The sequence below is a fragment of the Diabrotica virgifera genome, chromosome 1, assembly GCF_917563875.1.
Source record: "Diabrotica virgifera virgifera chromosome 1, PGI_DIABVI_V3a".
Classification (NCBI taxonomy): Eukaryota; Metazoa; Arthropoda; class Insecta; order Coleoptera; family Chrysomelidae; genus Diabrotica; species Diabrotica virgifera.
The window spans coordinates 132423655-132444510 of record NC_065443.1 but is presented as its reverse complement, the minus strand read 5'-3'; the positions used below and the strand labels follow the sequence as shown (position 1 = coordinate 132444510).

Here is a 20856-nt window from a genome sequence, read left to right as displayed (position 1 = left end):
CTCTAAAATTAATATAGAATTTTAGAGCTCTTGTGCAATTAGTACTGATAATTTAAAGTTAAACTGGCGAATTTACTTTTTTATAAATATATATTTATAAGCGAGATTAACTTGCCAATTTATTCGAAGAGTAAGTATTTATTTGATAAATAAGTAAAATAAGTCTTATTTGACATTAGTAAAATAGAGAAATATCAGTTTATTGGTCGAATAACTTTATTCATAGAATGAACTTCTATTTTTCATTGGTGAAACCGGCCATCAGACATGGTTTATTTAATAATTACTATACAAGTTATTACCTATTAATTTCTAATTCCAATCAGAACAACGTGTGTTTGTATTTGATTAACATGACAAAGATTTTTAAAATGATAATATGATAAATGATAGTATATTGGTCTATAGCACCAAGACTACATTCTTTACATACCATAAGTAAAGAGCTTATTGGAAAAACTAAAAATGGTAGGAAATAAGTAGAACATCATAACAACATTCAAAACTACCAATATACTAAAATCTATTCTGTTCAGTAGCAAACCTAACAACACACAAGATAGGTCAAATAACTGCATCTATAAAATATCCTGTGAATCCATTAATTTTTTATGTGGGAGAAACCGAAAGACCACTAGGTGTCAGAATAACCGAGCATAAAGAATACATCAAAAACAGAGGCTTCGACAAATCACACATATACCTACAAACATTCCTGTGTAGTAGCTTTATTTTTCACAATATTGAAAATTGCTATAATGAAAAGTTGTTTGGAATTAAAAACTATACTCTAGTAGGCAATTACATCCTTCTAATTGAAAAAAAATTTTTTTTGAAAAATTATGGATAAGTAACATTATTTTCAGTTATTTCAATTCAGATAACTCTTTTATTATTAATTTTACGAATAAAAGTGACTTTTAATAAAAAGTTCTGCATGATCTAAAACCTAAAATACAACCATATTATGTCAAATGTTATCAATTTTTATACGAGGTATGTCAAAAAATATGAATTTCGGTCAAGAGTAAAATACGTTTATTTTTCGCAATATCGAAAATTGTTATTAAGAAAAGTTATTTAGAATTAAAAACTATGTTTCAGTATATAATTACATCATTCTAATTGAAATATTCTGAACTATAAAGGTATTTTACTTTTGATATAAATCTATTTTTTTGACATACCTCGTATAAAATTGAGAAAATTTGATATAAGATGGTTGTATTTTAGGTTTTAGACCATGCAGAACTTATTATTAAGAATCACTTTTTTTCGTATAATTAATAATAAAAGAGTTATCAAAATTGAAATACTGAAAATAATGTTAGTTATCCATTATTTAAAAAAAATTCAATTAGATGGATGGAATTGCATATTAGAATATAGTTTTTAATTCCAAACAACTTTTCATAATAGCAATTTTCAATATTGTGAAAAATAAAGCTACTTTACTCTTGAGTTAAATTCAAACTTTTTGACATACCTCGTATAATATTTAAAAAATTTGATATTTGATGGTTAAATCTTAGTTTTTTGACCATGCAGAGCTTTTTATGAAGAACAACTTTTTTTCTTAAAATTAATAATAAAAAAGTTTTCCATATGGATACAACTTACAAGGACATACTAATAATTGTTTTTTGAAGTTATACTTCTTTAGGCGCGATTTCATTGAGGGTGAAATTTTATTGATCTGCGCGCATGCGCACACCGACAGTATGGTATTAGTCGTTATACGGGCTCTGATTGTGTGTTGAAATGATCTGTCAATAATTGTTCAATATGGAAGTTATCGGTAAACAAAAATATAGTATATATTAGTTTTTATTGTTGTAAGGACAGAAATAAAATCAAATTTATAATTATAGTGACTTTTTAACTAGTTTTGAAAAGCCGCAGGTACGTAATTCTAAATGTTTCAGTTGTATTCCAATAAAAAATTATCTTCATACCTATCTATTTGGAAAATGTAAAAAAAATAATGTAGTTACCTATTAGTAGACAATGCTTTAATTTACATAATCTGATTACGAACAAACTTTCTACAAATCTTCATCTAATATATCGTTTTCTTACTCTATATTTTGTTGTATTTTAATTCGACAAAAATCAAACTAATAATTTGATTCATATAAATAAACAAAATGTCAAAAAGTTTATGGTGTAAACGTTTAGGTTGTGTATATTCCCACATGACGTATACGCGAATGTGGTGTAGTGGTAAATCGCTTCAACTCTCGTACGGCGCGGTAGACGTGAAGTGGGTTCAAGCCCCAAGCAAGTTGTTATTTTTTTATTTTTTTTTATAGATTTTATGATTGTAAGTATATTATTATATAATTTTTTTTTTCAGAAAATACGTATTTAATTAAAATTTTTGGCAACAATTATTGTTCAACAATCATTTGTGGCATTTTTCAATGTGTTTGTGTGTGGTTTATTCTTTTATTTTTTTAATTTTTGGTATTGCTTTAATAAAAATTTTTGGAAAGTAGTAGAGAAACTGTTTAAAGTATATTAGTTTCATTGAAATCATATAATAGAAGTATAACTTCTTACGTGCGTGCAAATTACACACACATTCTTTTTTATTTATTTTTATTTATTTAAATGTTTTTCGTGCAAGATGTAGGTGTCGTGTAGATGTCGTGTATAATGTAATGTGGCGTGCAATATGTAGTAAGATTGGGTAGGCAAAGATGAAGAGAATGGTTTAGTCATGTAAAAAGAATGGAGGAGCACAGACTACCAAGAATTGCTCTAGAAGGAAAACCAGCAGACAATCGTCCACCAGGGAGACCACCAAAGAGATGGAGAGATAGCAGGCAGTCTACCTCTCAAGAAATACTTCAACGTCGGAATTAACAGATCGACAGGTCTACAACAAGTATAAGAAGAAGAAGAAGAATCTTTTGTCACCATTTTTGTTACTTAATATAATTATTATGGAGATTAGACTGGGATCCAAATAAGAGACGCTCGGTGGTCGATTAGGGAATTTAGACGAGATAGGTGGACCTCAGATAGTTATAGGGCTTTAAACATAGTAAAAAACAATTCATATATTTGTTTAATTTTTTTCAGTTCCCTTTTTTAAATAATAATAGCGTACTGCTTCGTTCCTGCCGTTTTTCCCTTTTTTCTTTTTTATTTTTTGTTTCTGTGATTATTTCATTCATAGGAGATTCTGACCAAAAGAAAGCTACAGAAATCTGAATTAAATCGATAATTTTTGATAATTGCCCGTCGTTAAGTATATTACGTCAGATGTCCTTCGTTGCTACGAAAAAATACATTCAGTGACATTAATGACAATTAATGTTTTAAAAATTATAAAAGTGATGACTTTCAATCGTCAAATATTTATAAAAACTTTGTGTTTAATTGTACTAATTTGTACTTACATAAATAAATTACAATAAAATTTTGGTTTTGAACAGTTTTATTCATAAAATAATCGCAAATAGTCCAGAAAGCCACTGCGCATCCGCTAGGAAAAATATTCTGATTCGGATTTTTTGCACAATCTTACTCAAAAAGGACTCCTTTTAACAAATTTGCATGTTGCCAGGACCAAAAGGTGGTCAAAATTTTTTAAACGTTTTTTTTTTGTTTTTTTCCTAAAATTATTTTTTTGCATGGAAAAAGTTTTTTTAGGTTTTTGGATCATTCCAAACAGAAAAGGTCTTTAGTAACTTTTCTCTAAAAATGATAGTTTTTGACATATAAGCGATTAAAAATTGAAAAATTGCGAAATCGGCCATTTTTAACTCTCAAAAACTATGTGAAAAACTGAAAATTTGAATGTTGCCAAGGTAGGTAGATATTCTTTAAACATCGATTGATGAAATCCCGAAGAGTTTTTTGTAATACAGTATTCAAAACTCCTCTGTTTTTTAATTGCTAATCAAGCGTGCGCGACACTATTTTCCACCGACAGTATGGTGCAAATGAAAGGAATAAATTCGTTATTTCGTAAACCGGCGACTTTAAGGAAAAATCCCGAAACAGGTCGATTTTTATTCTTAAGTTATGATATTGTGGCATATATGGTATACTAGTGACGTCATCCATCTGGACGTGATGACGTAATCGATGATTTTTTTAAGTGAGAATAGGGGTAGTGTGCTAGCTCATTTGAAAGTTTCTTCAATTCTCTATTCAGTAATATAAACATTTACATAATTATTTATACAGGGTGTCCAAAAAAATTTTATTAAATTAAATTATTTGACAAGAAAAGAAGTAGAAGGTCACCCTGTATAAATAATTATGTAAATATTTACATTACTGAATAGAGAATTGAAGAACCTTTCAAATGAGCTACCACACGAGCCCTATTCTTATTTAAAAAAATCATCACTAGTATACCATATACGCCACAATATCATAACTTAAAAATAAAAATCGACCTGTTTCGGGATTTTTCCTCAAAGTCGCCGGTTTACGAAATAACGAATTTATTCCTTTCATTTGCACCATACTGCCGGTGGAAAATAGTGTCGCGCACGCTTGATTAGCAATTAGAAAACAAAGGAGTTTTTAATATTGTATTGCAAAAAACTCTTCGGGATTTCATCAATCGATGTTTAAAGAATATCTACTTACCTTGGCAACATTCAAATTTTCAGTTTTTCACATAGTTTTTGAGGGTTAAAAATGGCCGATTTCGCAATTTTTCAATTTTTAATCGCTTATATGTACGGTGACCATATGTACTTATTTAAGTAGGACAGTACTTATTTTTAGATATTATCCTAATGTACTTTAAAACCTATCTAAGGACACGCGAATGTACTTATTTTTTCTAAAAAATGAATATTTTTATCTTTTACTACTTTTAAACAAATTTCTTTGTATACTGTTCCAGGTATTGCAGCTTTTGTTTTGATGGTTTCCAATATTTCCATTCTTTTGTTGACTCTTCTCATGACTTCGTTGTTTGTTACAGGCTCGGTCCATGCTATCTTCAGGTACCTTTACCCACAATTCAAATGCTTCCAACTTTTTAGTAGTCGATGCGTTAACTGACCATGCTCTATCCCGTTAAAGCAGAGTCGAGAAATATAACACCTTGCCAGCCTAACTCTCAAGTCTTAATTATTTCAGTTCTCTTGCACAAACTACCTTTCTCATTTTATTGAAGTTGGTTCTTGCCTTCTCTATTCGAACTTTGATTTCTTTGGAGTAATCGTTTGTGTGATTAATTATTGTGCCAAGGTAGTTGTAGTTTTCAACTTGTTCTAAAGTTTTACCTTTAATTGTCAGGTTTTTATCATTATTTTGGGTTTTTGATATCCTCATAAATTTAGTTTTCTTGATGTTTATTGATAATCCATATTGTTCTCCACACTCAACTATCTTGTTCATTAGCTTTTGGAGGTCTTGGAGGGTGTCCGCTATTATGATAGTGTCGTCCGCATATCTAATGTTGTTAATAATTGGCGTTCCATTTAGGTACCTTTATTCCTGCTGTTTCTCCCTCATGAACTTTTTTCATAATTTCTTCAGAGTATGCATTTAATAGTAGTAGTGACAATACACACCCCTGTCGCACTCCTCTTTTAATTTCGAACTCTTCTGATGTGTGTTCGTTAATGCGTATGTGTGCCTGCTGTTTATAATATAGATTTGTTATAATTCAAAGGTCATTGTATTGTAACTGTTTTGCTTTTGAGGACGTCCATTAGCTCTTTGTGGCGGACTTTATCGAAAGCCTTGTTGTAATCTATGAAACAGACGTACATATCCTGGTTCACATCCAAGCATCTCTGGATTAGTAGTGTAAATCCAAAGTGGGTTTCTTCAATATCCATATCAAGTGTTTGGTAAATGCGTTTATGAATGATCTTTAAAAACATTTTAAGTGTGTGAGACATTAGGCTTATGGTGCGGGGGTGGTACACAAAACTTCACCGCACAAGTGAAACATTTTTACACAAAAAGTGTAACCTACCTAGAAAACTGGAGTACAAATTTTCATGAATTTAAACTATTCAAAAGCATAGGCCTAAAGCGGGCTCCACACTCTCGGCGAAGTTACTTCGCCAAAGTTGACCGAAGTCCGAAGTACCCTCTCTACACACTCGTTCTACTTCGCGAGGAAGTGTGATACCGACAAAGAGCGGTGCGATACCAACAAAGATCCCTTTGACCAGACCGACAGAGAATGGAAGTAGAACGAAGTGAGGCAAAGTTACACAAGGTGGCCGTCTACACTCTCGTACTTGTTGAACCTCGATCGACTTCGGCGAGAGTGTGGAGCTCGCATAAGAAGTGAAATAACATGGAACGATGTTTGTTATTCTCTCGAAGCTTTTAAATTGTATACCAAGGCAACCATGTGAAACGAAGATCAACTCTTTGACGAACTGGGAATTTTGAAAGACGTGGCTACAAGTGAAAAAATTGCTGAGTGGAACAGAGAAGAAACAATAGTCAGGATCGATGGCTTAAAGTTTTTAAGTGTGTAGATCAATTCAAACTGAAAAACTTACAAATATTATGCGAATTTATTTTTTGTCTTCCGGGTACTAGTGCGGCTATCGAGCGTTTATTTTCTGTAATAAATAATTATTATTGGACGTCGGAAAAGTCACAAATGTCCATATCCACTCTCAAAGCAGCGATGCTGGTGTACGCAAGTTCTGATGAGACTTGTATGAAATTTTTCATTTACTTCAGTCGAAGCACCTTCTTAAATTAATTTTAAATTCAGAAAAATATGAATGATGCAAAAAACCGGAAGAAGTTGAGGCTATTCCAGGTCCCTCATCTAAAAACTCTTAATTACAGGCTTGTAAATTTTTCAGAGTTAAAGTAATGTGTTATGTTTAGTTTAATTGATATAATTTTTTATGTTTAGCTACACAGTTTATTTATTTTTAATGCAAAAAAGTTATATTTGTCCAATAACAAGATACATTTTGCGTTTTTAATACATTTTTGTTTTTTGTACTTTTTTTTCTTTCAAAAGATATGGTCACCGTACTTATATGTCAAAAACTATCATTTTTAGAGAAAAGTCACCAAAGACCTTTTCTGTTTGGAATGATCCAAAGAACTTAAAAAAACTTTTTTCATACAAAAAAATAATTTCAGGAAAAAAACAAAAAAAACGTTTAAAAAATTTTTGACCACCTTTTGGTCCTGGCAACATGCAAATTTGTTAGAAGGAGTCCTTTTTGAGTAAGATTGTGCAAAAAATCCGAATCAGAATATTTTTCCCAGCGGATGCGCAGTGGCTTTCTGGACTAAACAAATTGTACTCGAACACTAAGACTTGTTTACACGGGTAGAGTTTTGAGGAGAGTAGAGTAGCGAGTAGAGTAGACTCTACTCGCTACTCTACCAAAAATGGCTTGATACCGTTCACACGAGGAGAGTACAAGTATAGTACTGATGCTAGTATAGTGAACCCGATTTTTTTATTTTTGTATTTTTAAACACTCTTGATTATAAGTGCACCTTAAATTCTTAATTTTTTGCTTGAGCGCGTTTACTCCAAAGCCCCCCTTTGCCATTCTTTCGACGATTTCATCCTCCGCAGCTTGCCTCATACTTTTATTTCTGTAGTGTACACTACCTAAATTCCATAAACACTGGTATTCGCCATACAGATCTACAAGTTTTAAAGTTTCATCTTCAGTGAATTTCATTTTCACTATTTACACAAAACACAACTCCAGTCGGAATGACAGCGTCCCCATGTACTCTCCTGCCTACTTTACTCTACCACTTCTACCAGAATTGAGCGCATTCCATGGGTAGAGTGCGCAGGCGAGTGGACATTTTGGCGGTGGTGGTGGTAGTAGAGTAGAGTTACTTTGCCACATGTTGCTAGTCACTCTACTTTACCACCTACTATACACTCTACTTGCTACTCTACTGTGCTGAGCGATTTTATGGGTATAGTTAATCTACTCTATCAAGTACTTGCATCATTACTCTACCCGTGTAAACAAGTCTTAAAATAAATATAGAATTTTGGTCCTCGTGACACTTTGACATAATTTCACTCGCCTTTGGCTCGTGAAATTAAAACTGTCAAAGTGTCACTCGGGAAAAATTCAATAATTTCAGAGCTCTTGTGCAATTACTACTGAGAATTTTATTCAGTGGAATGTACTTACAATGCTTCAACTTTTGTTTATCCTTCGTGTTTTAACATCTCCACGGTAATAACATATTTGCCAGGTTTTCTATTACACTGGGGAACACATTTTTTGTTGAGTTAGATCTGACACTTGTCTTTCACTAATTTTTGGCGTCTGAATCTTAGAATATCCTCAGATTTTGTCTATCACGTCAACTTTTTAAACGAAGGTTCCATTGAGTGGCCATATCCCACTTTATGAGGTAGCCATGCCTTATCTCGATCACCAAGTTTCACTTTAAAATAGGTAAAATATGGTTGTCTGACAAATGTACTGATGTTTATCCTTTGACTGAGAATTGTAAAACTGCCACATATATAACAAAACGAATCGGGGCTGTTTTCGCACTTATGAGGTGTAGTAGCAGAGGTAGCTATAAGGAAACGTGTCAGTTCAAACAAAATAAGTCGTTCTATACACTTCAGTAACGATATACTAAATACTGCTAACCGACATCCAATGTTTCACCACAGTATAACAGACGTAACTGAACAGGAGAGTCCAGGCCAGTTGCAGTTATCAGCGCACCATTCCCAGCACTCAGTCATCATCAGCGCCCACATAGAAAACGAACGTGACGTGATAGAAGAAAACTAAACTAAAAACAGTTTTGAAACCAGCATGCCTAATTCTATATAAAACAGCTAAAAAATCTAACTCAACAGAAATTGAGTTCCAAATTGTTCCCTAGTGTTATTCTTCATTTCTTTCTGCGCTTTTTCCATTTTAAGCTTACTGATTTCTAGTTGGAGGTCTGAGATTTGCGTAATATTCTTGTGTTATTTGTATATATTTTATCTTGTGTACTTCTATACTATATTTTTTGTTTATGCTATTCATCAGCGATGCACATATATTTGTTGCTCACATTATTTTATTACATCTATTGCTATACGCTAAATAAAAAAATGATCTTTTTTTAAGAGCAGCACCAGATTCACACCCGTAAGACCTATATTCCAAGGCTTTAATTTTTTTAATTAAACCTGATTTTTTTAACCCGCTGTGGTATTCCTCTGAAATAGGATTCAAAGAAAAATATCTTATTAACAAAAAATCGTTGGCAAACTACAAAAATATTTATTCGGTATTTATTTGTTTCATCTATTCTTGTATAAATTTCATCTATTCTTTTATAAATATTGTCTTTATATCTAAATAAACCTAAACAGATATATTATACACATTGCCCTGAAAGATTAAATTTAAAAATGTAACTTTTTTTGTTGAACGTCTGGCACTAACAAATGCAAAGTTGCCCTGATAGAAATCTAAATTAAAAGCCTGGGAACCCGAATTCAACAGATATATCCCTATCACCGTTTTAGATAACACCCTAACTGAAAAATTCTTGTATGTTGAGTTTATTGCAGGACACTTACGAATATTACGAACCTAAAGAGGAAATTCTACATTGTTCAAATTGATGATAGCGTACAAATAAAAGTTACAGAAACTCGAAATATATTACTTTCACACTGTCCAGCTTCTCGTCCTTGGCACTCTTTCGTTGGGTCTAATAAGCTATATAAATATTATCTTATTTGATTTGTTAATGCCCTTCTCCTACAACACCGTTCAGTTTTGGTTTAGTTTATTAATTTTTTCTTTTGTCACTACAAAATTAGCTCCCACTCCCACTGTTACCATATTAATACGTAAATTTAATATTATATTACTTCTCCTTTGGGTCTTTTCGCAAAGGTCTACCTGTGTGGTGGAATTTTTGTAATCGGTTGTATAATCGTGAGAAGATCCTTTTTTGTCTAAAAATGTTTTATTTTTTGTTGTACATTGTAATATTCTGTTTTTGACAAAATAAACCTTTTGTATATGTATTACTTTTGGAAGAAGCTGCTCATGATTTTTATCATTAGTCTTACAAGAACTCTCAAATAGTTGTCTTTTATTATTGGTAAATATGTATTGGTGTCACTTCATTTAGTTGGATTCCGATGTGAATACCCAATCCCACGTGTCTTCTTCATTTAAAACTTTTCTCTCTTTCAAGTTACAGTGCTTCCATTTCCTTTATTCGATGTGACGATCGACATGGATATCATACTCTGGATCTTTCACTAGCTCCATTGTCTTCAATTGTCATTATTTTCACATTCATTATTCATTGAACACTCATAATACATTATACAGCATATTATACTCATCTCATTGAACAATATATGACACCAATTAAAGTAACAAAAAGAGCAGAGATTCAAATATATAAAATAACTTCAACGACGAAGTGTCACCCAATACAAAGAATCGCCAAAGTTTAAAATTCTTGGAAAGAGTCAAAGAGATAGGAGAAATTAGATATAGTGGTAGATGGTGAGAGAGGAAAACTGTGAAGGGGTGCAATAAAGATATAATCCAAAATATATATTCTTCTTTTTCTTCAGTTTTTCCCTTTTCGGGCGTCACTTTTCCTTATTCTTCTTCGCCACTTATTTCTGTCCCACGTGTCTTCTTCATTTAAAACCTTTCTCTCTGAAGTTCTCTGCTACAGTGCTTCCATTTCCTTCTCGATTTTGCTCTACATCTCTTTCCCTTAACTTGTAGCGGCTCTATCCTTTGTCCCACTTATTTTTCTTTTCTACACATCACGTAACCAAGTCTTTGTTCTTGAACTTTTTTAGAATATAGTCATCCAGGCCGTTTTCCTAATTATGTCTTTCTTGATCCTGTTTATTAAGAGTAACATTTTAATTTCATCCACCTCCATCTTCTTTTCCCGAACCCTCTTACAGTGTCCAGACTTCACCGCCATACACCAAACTTTTGCACATTTTTTCCTTTCAACTCTTCCCCTATTTTTGAATCAGGGTACCCCACTGATTTTCAAAGCAAACAAGGCATACGTTATTCTCCATTTACCAAAATAGAAAACGGATTGTAATTAGAATAACAGGTGTATCTGGGAATAAAGGCAAAGCATATGGTATTGAAATGTTGAGAGATATCATTGCAGATAATATTTCGACATAATAATTGATGGATTCGACCGTTACTTGATGGAAGTTCATTTTATCTCACAATAAAACACTGAAAAACGTTTGTTTTCTATACTTCCACAAAATTTATTAGAACTATGTTATTACTACAGCTGTTTCGGCAAAGTGCCTTTCTCAAGTGATATATTTTACAATGTGTTTGCCTTTTTAAGTTTTTAACTGAAGAGGTTGAGGAGTGGGGAGCTGTTTGTCTCGAGTTGGTCATTCAGAATTATATCTGTATTTTTCAATTTATTAATTTCCATTGATTCTAAAAGTAATAGCTTCCTTTATTTTGAATATGTAGAATTTGAAACTTTTCATTGAAAGAATGATTATGATCTAGAAGGTGAAGTGCGTATGTAGAAGTGTCTGTTTCTCTATTGTTGAAAGCCCTTTTGTGTTCTGCTATCTGTTTGTCAAAAGTTCTGCCAGTTTGACCGATGTAAGTTTTCGGACAGTCACCACAAGTTAGTTTGTACACACCACTCTGTAGTTGCTTTCTCTTTCGGCTTTTATTGTTTTTAATATGTTTGCTTAAGTTGTTGTTGAAAGCTGGTGTTATTCATTTCTTTTTTATGTATCTGGCTATTTTTGTTGTTATTTTGCCAGTATATGTGAGAGAGCAGAAGGTACTGGGTTCTTTCTGTGGTGGTGGATACACTAATTTCAAGGCTTTCTTATGGAGTTTTTGGTTTAAAATGTTGTTAACTGTTTGTTCGTTATAGCCATTGTTTACTGCTATTTGTCTAATGATATTTAGTTCTGTCTCGAAGTTATTTTTTGTCATAGGAATTTCTGTCAGTCTATGTATCATGCTATGGTAGGCTGCTAATTTGTGTTGTGCAGGATGGGATGATGAATTGTGTATAGTTGTGTCAGTCTGGGTAGGTTTATGATATACGGAGAACTCATGTTTGTTGTTTAGTCTGGTAATCGTTACATCTAGAAAGTTTATGGAATTATTCTGTTCTGTTTCTATTGTGAACTCAATATTACTATGAAGTGAATTAATGTATGATAGAAATTGGTCAAGTTGTCTGTTAGTTCCTGTAAAGCAGACTAGTATGTCATCCACGTATCTCCACCAATATAAGAACTGTTTAAATACGGGGTGTTTAGAAATTGTTGTTTCAAGTTGGTTCATAAATATATCTGATAGTAATGGGCTTAGAGGATTACCCATAATAAGTCCTGCACTGTTGTTTGTGTAAATTTGATTATTGAATTCAAAATAGTCTTGATTTATGCAAATTTCAAGAAGGTGTAAAATTTCAGATGCAATGATCGGATTTGTACTGTTATGTTCTAAAAGGTTTTTAACAAAACAAAAACAAACTTTCCTCTGTTTCTGTTCCTCCTAAAGAAACTTTTGTTTTAGTTAAAAACCTTTTAGAACATAATAGTACAAATCCGATCATTGCATCTGAAATTTTGCACCTTCTTGAAATTTGCATAAATCAAGACTATTTTGAATTCAATAATCAAATTTACACAAACAACAGTGCAGGACTTATTATGGGTAATCCTCTAAGCCCATTACTATCAGATATATTTATGAACCAACTTGAAACAACAATTTCTAAATACCCCGTATTTAAACAGTTCTTATATTGGTGGAGATACGTGGATGACATACTAGTCTGCTTTACAGGAACTAACAGACAACTTGACCAATTTCTATCATACATTAATTCACTTCATAGTAATATTGAGTTCACAATAGAAACAGAACAGAATAATTCCATAAACTTTCTAGATGTAACGATTACCAGACTACACAACAAACATGAGTTCTCCGTATATCATAAACCTACCCAGACTGACACAACTATACATAATGCATCATCCCATCCTACACAACACAAATTAGCAGCCTACCATAGCATGATACATAGACTGACAGAAATTCCTATGACAAAAAATAACTTCGAGAGAGAACTAAATATCATTAGACAAATAGCAGTAAACAATGGCTATAACGAACAAACAGTTAACAACATTTTAAACCAAAAACTCGATAAGAAAGCCTTGAAATTAGTGTATCCACCACCACAGAAAGAACCCAGTACCTTCTGCTCTCTCACATATACTGGCAAAATAACAACAAAAATAGCCAGATACATAAAAAAGAAAGGAATAACACCAGCTTTCAGAACTAACAACAACTTAAGCAAACATATTAAAAACAATAAAAGCCGAAAGAGAAAGCAACTACAGAGTGGTGTGTACAAACTAACTTGTGGTGACTGTCCGAAAACTTACATCGGTCAAACTGGCAGAACTTTTGACAAACGGATAGCAGAACACAAAAGGGATTTCAACAATAGAAAAACAGACACTTCTACATACGCACTTCACCTTCTAGATCATAATCATTCTTTCAATGAAGAGTTTCAAATTCTACATGTTCAAAATAAAGGCCTTAAGCTATCACTTTTAGAATCAATGGAAATGAATAAATTGAAAAATACAGATATAATTCTGAATGACCAACTCGAGACAAACAGCTCCCCACTCCTCAACCTCTTCAGTTAAAGACTTAAAAAGGCAAACACATTGTAAAATATATCACTTGAGAAAGGCATTTTGCCGAAACAGCTGTAGTAATAACATAGTTGTAATAAATTTTGTGGAAGTATAGAAAACAAACGTTTTTCAGTGTTTTATTGTGAGATAATTCGACATAAGACTCTCGATAGTAACTCTAAGGCTAAATAAAGTTGCATGGTGACATTTTTTAACGTTTTCTCATTTGTAAAAAAAATGCTAGGTGTCACTTAAAAAATTACTGGTATGTGCCGGCACTTATTTGTTTTGTAATTATATTTCATAATTATATTATCTTATTAATAAAATTATTTAAAAATCCTTAAAAGTATTTTTTTACCGTATTTCGCCAAGGTTTTGACATAAGTGACAAATATAGATATGTAGCAAATATTTCGGATAAACATCAAACAACGAAGTGACTTGATTATCACTCTAGATAAAGTCGACATTTTTAGATTTAGGTGTTTCAAGGTGGCGTATATACATAATAATATATATTGCAAATAACTGTTATAAAATTATAAAATTAAGTAGTGTCATGCGTAGTCTTCGCTTTATTTTCGGGACTTCTTCCTATGTATAGCCATCCTGTCTTAAAATATTCTGAAACTTCACTTAATTTCTTTCCCTTAGTTTCTGGTAAGAAGAAATAAGTGTAGACGGCTGCACTAATGGAAAGTACTGAGAACATCCATTGCAAATATGCCACACCGCCCAAAATATCTATCAACCAATAGTAGCTTTGAAGAGACCCAAACATGAACAGCATGTTGATACTATAAGCTGAAACAAAAATATATAAATAAAAAATATGAAAAAAATTTTTTTAAGAAACGCTTTTCTTTAGTTATGAGTGACTAAAATTTAAAATATAAAAAAATTAACTAAAAAGCAAAAAATAAAAAAATCAAATTCGAAGGATTATTCGAAAAAAACGTTCGTTAAAAAAATGAAAAAATCTAAGACATTCGTTAAAGAAAAGAGTGGGGCGCTATCTTCAAACCGTTTATTCGATGAAGAGGCGCACCACGCTTTTCTTTATCGAATGTGTTAGATTTTTTCATTTTTTAACGAACGTTTTTTTCGAATAATCCTTCAAGTCTGATTTTTTTTGCTTTTTAGTTAATTTTTTTATATTTTAAATTTTAGTCACTCATAACTAAAGAAAAGCGTTTTTTAAAAAAATTCATATTTTTTTATTTTTTACTTTTTAGTCTTACACTTTTCAAACATTAAAATATATCGTCATGTTCAGAAAAGGATGTAGGAATATGGCAGATACATTTTTTGCATTTATTTCAAGTATTGATACATACATTGTATATTTTTTGTAATTTCTTCATATATTTCTTGAATCAAAATCATTATTTACACCTATTACAGTTTACGCAATCTTTCCATCTCTTCTAATACTTTACTATTGCACGGTGTAGACCCTGTTAATTTCTCGTAATGCAGTTCTTCGATGCGCAAGCACTCTAAAGGTACGTATCCATACAAGGGTAAACCTCGCTCGGTGTAGTAGTTCCACATAGTGGATACGTCGGTGATCGCCGCTAGGCGCTTACCCTCTTCGATTCAACCGGTTTGCAGTTTATATGTAGGGGAGCGCATGCCGTATGAGCAGCTACACCGAGTGGGGTTGACCCTTGTATAGATACGTACCTTAATGATCGCACTTGGCTCAATGCAACGTAAATACCTTTGAGAATATTAAAAGGTGAAATCAAGGAGAGTAAAGTATGTGTAAAATGTGAGGTTTCCTATGGGCGTCTTCGTGAAAATAGAATCCTTTTTATTTTTTCCCATATGCTGTTTTACAAATCGATAGAGGAGTGTTGATTCTATTAAAAAAGGCCAAAAGGCTACTGGTACCCTAAGGGTGGTAATTATGACCTATATATGTAATGTCATTTAAAATATATCTCTTTAAAATTGTATTGTTTCCGCTATATGCCCATCTTCTTCTTTAAGTACCGTGCCCAAATTTTAGACGTTGGTAGCTTCCATGACAATTTTCCCATATCTTCCATGACAATTCGACGAGATAGGCCCATATTGTATCTATAAATGGTCCCTCTATTTATTTGATAGCTCGATACTCTTGCCATATCTAATGTACCGAACGGGATTAAGGACGCCATGGTATAGCCATGGTTATAATAATTGATAACATTGCACGTAATTATAGAAACGAATTGTATATTAGTACATTCTTTGACGGTTTTTGCGGTAAATTTTAAGAACCGCTTGGATTGACTTGAAATTTGGTACTTATACATAATATGTCAAAGAAAAAAAGTGATATTGTGCCGATGTGTGCTTTTGCTCTGGGGGTGGGTACCACCCCTTCTCGGGGGTGGAAATATTGAACCTCAAAATAACCTCGGAAATTGATAGATATTTCAATTCTGAGTAAAAAATCTTATATACGACTTTTTCGGCAAATTGATATTTAGCAAGTTATTCACGATCGAAATTGATGTTTTTGAGTGGATTTTCAAAAATATTTCTAAAATTATGCATTTTTACGAAAAAGTCATTATAATTAAAAAAGAAACCTTTTAAATTAGTGAATGGAGTGGTGTTCTTTAAATTGTTATAGCAATAACACAATTTAAGCTACAGCCTACTTAAAATCGGGGTTTTTTCGAATTAACCTTGAATCAAACATTTTATCATTAAGTAACGCAAGAAATAAAGATTTTTAGAAATAAATTATGGAAACATCTTTTAAATATTTTACTGATACATTTAAAAGGTGTTACGATAAAAGTGATTTGGATAAAAAATGGCCGAGGTATTACAAAAACAAAACGATTATGTCGTTGAAAAATCAAAAGAATAATTATTTAAATTGGCGAATTTTCCACAAAAATAAAAATTAACATTATTCCATACACAATTAGGTTTACTTATAGACTGACTACGCATTCTGAGATTTTAACCAGTTTAAAGTGCTTAGGTTTCAAAAAAAAATTTCAATTTAGTATTAAATTATTTTTTGATATTTTATAAATGTTTTCCATTTTTCCAAAATTACTTAAAAACTAAAAGAAATCTGAAAAATATATATATTAATACTAAAATGTAGGATTTTTCATACTAAAACTTATTCAGTTTTTTTAATGTCTCTATGGTAAAAACTGAGTGAGATATCTATATTTTAAATTTGCACGTAAGTGTGGGAAGCAGTTTTCTAAGCTCCTTGAATCGCATGCTTTAGAAATCAAAGACCTCCAAAAAGTCCAAGTTTAAAAAACTTTTAGCACTTACAATTCCCCACAAAATAAGCTTTGGAACAATGAAATATCTTGAAAATTACAGAAGTTAACTCGTACTATTACGTGGTGTACTATTTTTTTTTAATTCAGACTAGTACTCGTATGCGCGCCAACGGTGAATATAAAATTCTTAATAGTAAGTCTGTCAACAAATGCGATATAACTACCTCTTAAAACCCACCAAATTTCATTTGAATATCTCAACCGGTTTTAGAGCAATCAATAAATCTTCACTTTGTACGAGAAATCTCAACACCCCGTATTTTGGAACTTCATTAGCTACGACTCTGGTTCTACTAGGTCTCCAAACTGCATACATACACAGATTTTTTCAGTTTTTCATAATCTATATTTCTGCTCGGAATATTTTTTCGATAAAATAATTACTTTTTAAGTTATTTGCGAAAAACCGTCTAACAACGTGGTTCTTTTATTAAAAAATGAACATATTCACTCGCAAATAACTCGAAAAGTATTGACTGAGTGAAGAAACTTTATAGAACAAAAGTTGCTTAGAATTAGTCAGTTTATCCATTTCCGGACTTATTTTGGACCTATATTTTGTCACCCACGAGAAGAGGTGAAACTCACGCCTAGGGCAAAAGTACACATCGGTACTATATAACTTTTTTTCCTTGGCTTATTAGCTATGTGAATGCCAAATTTCATGTCAACCCAAACGGTTGTTTAAAATTCACAGGTTTTGCAATATTTTACTGTGAGTGAATGATCTAATAAATGTATTTGTAGAGTTTAAAAGGGTTGAAAATATTAAATACTTAATAAACTAAATTGCTAACATAAAATAAAGTGTAGATCACTACAAAATACATCATTACCTAATTTAAAGTTACAAAATATTTTTTATACAAATTCCTATTTAGAGGGTAGTTTTTAAGGGTTTAAAAATAGTTATAAAACTATAAAATACATTTCAATATGAGAAACAATCAAATTCCTATATTTAACATACTATTTAACGTACCTACATAAGTATAATTTAGATTTAAATAACGCTTATATCGGCTGTTTTTAATTTTTGGAAAAAAAGGGTAGTTTTCACCCCTTAAAAATAAAAAGCACACATTGTAGTCATATCACTTTTGAAAAGGAGGATAAGATGAGCTTTTTTGCAAAATTTCTTCTAAATCAGAGGTTCTTTTAAATTTAGAGGTCTTGCAATATTTTACCGTTAACGAACGTACTATATACAAATATTATACAAACCTATTGTGTATCCTACGCCTCTGATTTCCAAAGGGAAGAGTTCAGAAATTAGCATGAATGGTAAAAACATTAAACCTAGCACTGAGCAAACGACGTACATTAACAACGAGGTTACCGGTACCCATGTTGCCGTCGAAACACCTAGAACAATTAACCATTATTAGAAATAATCTTACATTCCATGTAAAGCTGCGGCTATTGAATAGTTTACGCCCTTGTATAGCTGGTAGTTGCCGATTCTTCTAATTTTTTCCTCGTTGAAACGCACCTTTTACGTCAAACTTATGTTAATTACCAGAAAATGACCCAGAATAGGTTGATTAAAATAAAGAAATAAAAGGTAAATAAATAAATCAAAAAATAAATCAAAACAAATGTAAAAATGAAGGTAAAAATGAAACTATTCAGTGACAGTAGATGTACCATTGAGTGTGAAATTTTTCGTGTCTATTTTTGTATTATTTTCCTTTCTCTGCCTTGTTTTCTTTTTGTTCTCATTTCTTTTTTGTTCTCACATTTCCATTTTCTTTGTACTTATAATTTCACTTATAATCCCATACTGTATAGTCGAAAGTTTTATGTAATCTTTAATACGGGACGACAATATAATTTTACCGCCAATCGTCACTAAAGTCATTCATTATTGTACTCATTTGCCCTCATTTGCGGCAGTAAAGTAACAGTTTATTGTACTGAAAGAAGAATTTTACTTTACCTACCGCGATTGATCGAGATTGAATGTAAATGGTCGATGGCAGTAATCGATTATTTATTTGAGTTATCTTACAATTTATTTTCTTTAATTATTAAAAATATTGTACACAATTTACGACATTGTTAATTAAATTTATGTCAAAAAGTGAAATTCTGTAGTATTTTGTAATTATATTCATATAAAATAAATCAAAACTTTACCGATTTACTAATTATTCAATATTGATAACTATCGATTAAAAATCGAAAGCAGCCATCATGCAAAAGTCATCTGTCATCACTGTCAAAAAATTTTTATTACGTCTAAAATTAAAAACAATTCCTAAATTGTAAATTGTAAGTGTTAAAACCAATATCAAATTGTCGGCGATAAAATTTTGTATCCACCACGTCAGTAAAGAATCTTTATCGAACTCGTCTGTTATTCGCCTCGCTCGCTACGCTTGCTCTGCTCATAATATCAGACTCTTTCGATAAAGAGTAACTTTACTGACTTGGTACATAATTACTATTATCGTCTAGATTACGCCAATGTATTAAGCAAAACGTGTTTTAATACCGTCTTTGACAGTATAAAAGACGGAACGGAAAAACCATTTGCTTATTCTCGGTGTGTTGAACGGGGAATAATCAACAAGGTATAATAGGTGAGTTGAACGTATCCCGACCATATGCCGAAACCATCGGAACCCCGTCGTCTTGGCGAGCTGAGCAATTTCGACGGTTCACAACCCTATCCCCTACGTGAGCTGAGCGTAAATCCTTACATGTCTTACCCCTGATGAGCTGATCGAGATTTCCTCTCCTTATGTAGCCATTTCGCCTTAATAAATAAATGCTATTCCCAATACAATCGATCGTCTTTTAGTAGCATTTATTCATGTATCAAATAACATCACATCGACCCGAAATTTACAAAAGTCCAATAAGAAAATATATTATAAAATCAATGGGAGAATCCCAATATATTGTGATAATAATCCCAAATATATTATGATCACGAAATTAGCAAGTCTTCTTCTGCGGCACTACAGCCCAAATTGAGCCTTGGCCTCCTTTTATTTTTTTTTATCTTCTCCATACACGAAAGTAATTAACTCTAAATACCTTATCTTTTGTATGTTTTGGTTTTAAAATAAATGTCCTCAAAAAACGAATCCTGTCTTCGACTGTATTTGTCACACAGTGGCGCCCGAGCAGGGACCACAAAATTTCACGCTCACTTCAATTAGGTTTTACTATGCCTGTAGTATACTATGGGTTTGTTCCAAAACGACGAAGAACCGTCATGTAACGATCACGTTACTAGATAATTAACGTTTCATGGATGCCATGGGAACGAAATAATACGTTCCATGATACTGCGCAGGCGTCCTATTTTCGAATTCATTCGAGCATATTTCGCATACGAAATTAGAAGAATTTCGCTCGAAACTCAGTTTCTTGTATTTTCGAACACTTTTTGTACTAATTTTTTCGTATACGATGACTCGAATGGGTATGAATGAACCATTCGAATTTGGATGCTCGTATACGAATTTTTGTTGCCATTTCAAGGTCATTTCAGTTGTCATCAGTGGCGTAGCGTAGTGGGGGCGGCAGGGGCGGCCCGCCCCAGGCGGCACTTTTTAGGGGCGGCAAAATTTAACAATAAATAATAAAAATATTTTGTAAATATTTGAACCATTTTATATTTGTATCGCAACTACAAATTCGGACCGATTGAAAGGAGCACGGAATTTTTCATTATTACTTATTTTGTGATGAATTCCTTTTCTTTGAATGATATTTTGTAGCGACTGGCAAGAACGTCTATACTGACTTGTCTAAATTCCCGGTTTATGACTAACAATCACCACAACTTTTTTCGGCGCTTTAGAACTTTGCTATTCTTTTTTTCCTCATCGACACATCGTTGGGAAGTTC

The 20856-nt window shown here is 32.2% G+C and overlaps 1 protein-coding gene across 2 annotated transcripts in view; it reads right to left on the bottom strand.

The window, feature by feature from the left end:
- Positions 1 to 14184: 14184 nt before the first annotated feature.
- The window catches only part of LOC114327019 (facilitated trehalose transporter Tret1), a 49499-nt gene continuing 42827 nt past the window's right edge, over positions 14185 to 20856 (bottom strand). For both annotated transcript variants that reach the window (XM_028275514.2, XM_028275513.2), the window contains exons 11-12: positions 18217 to 18357; positions 14185 to 14488 (exon numbers count right to left, since the gene is read on the bottom strand). In XM_028275514.2, the coding sequence (XP_028131315.1) occupies positions 14232 to 14488; positions 18217 to 18357 (398 nt within the window). In that variant the 3' untranslated portion in view covers positions 14185 to 14231. The remainder of the gene's footprint in view (positions 14489 to 18216; positions 18358 to 20856) is intronic.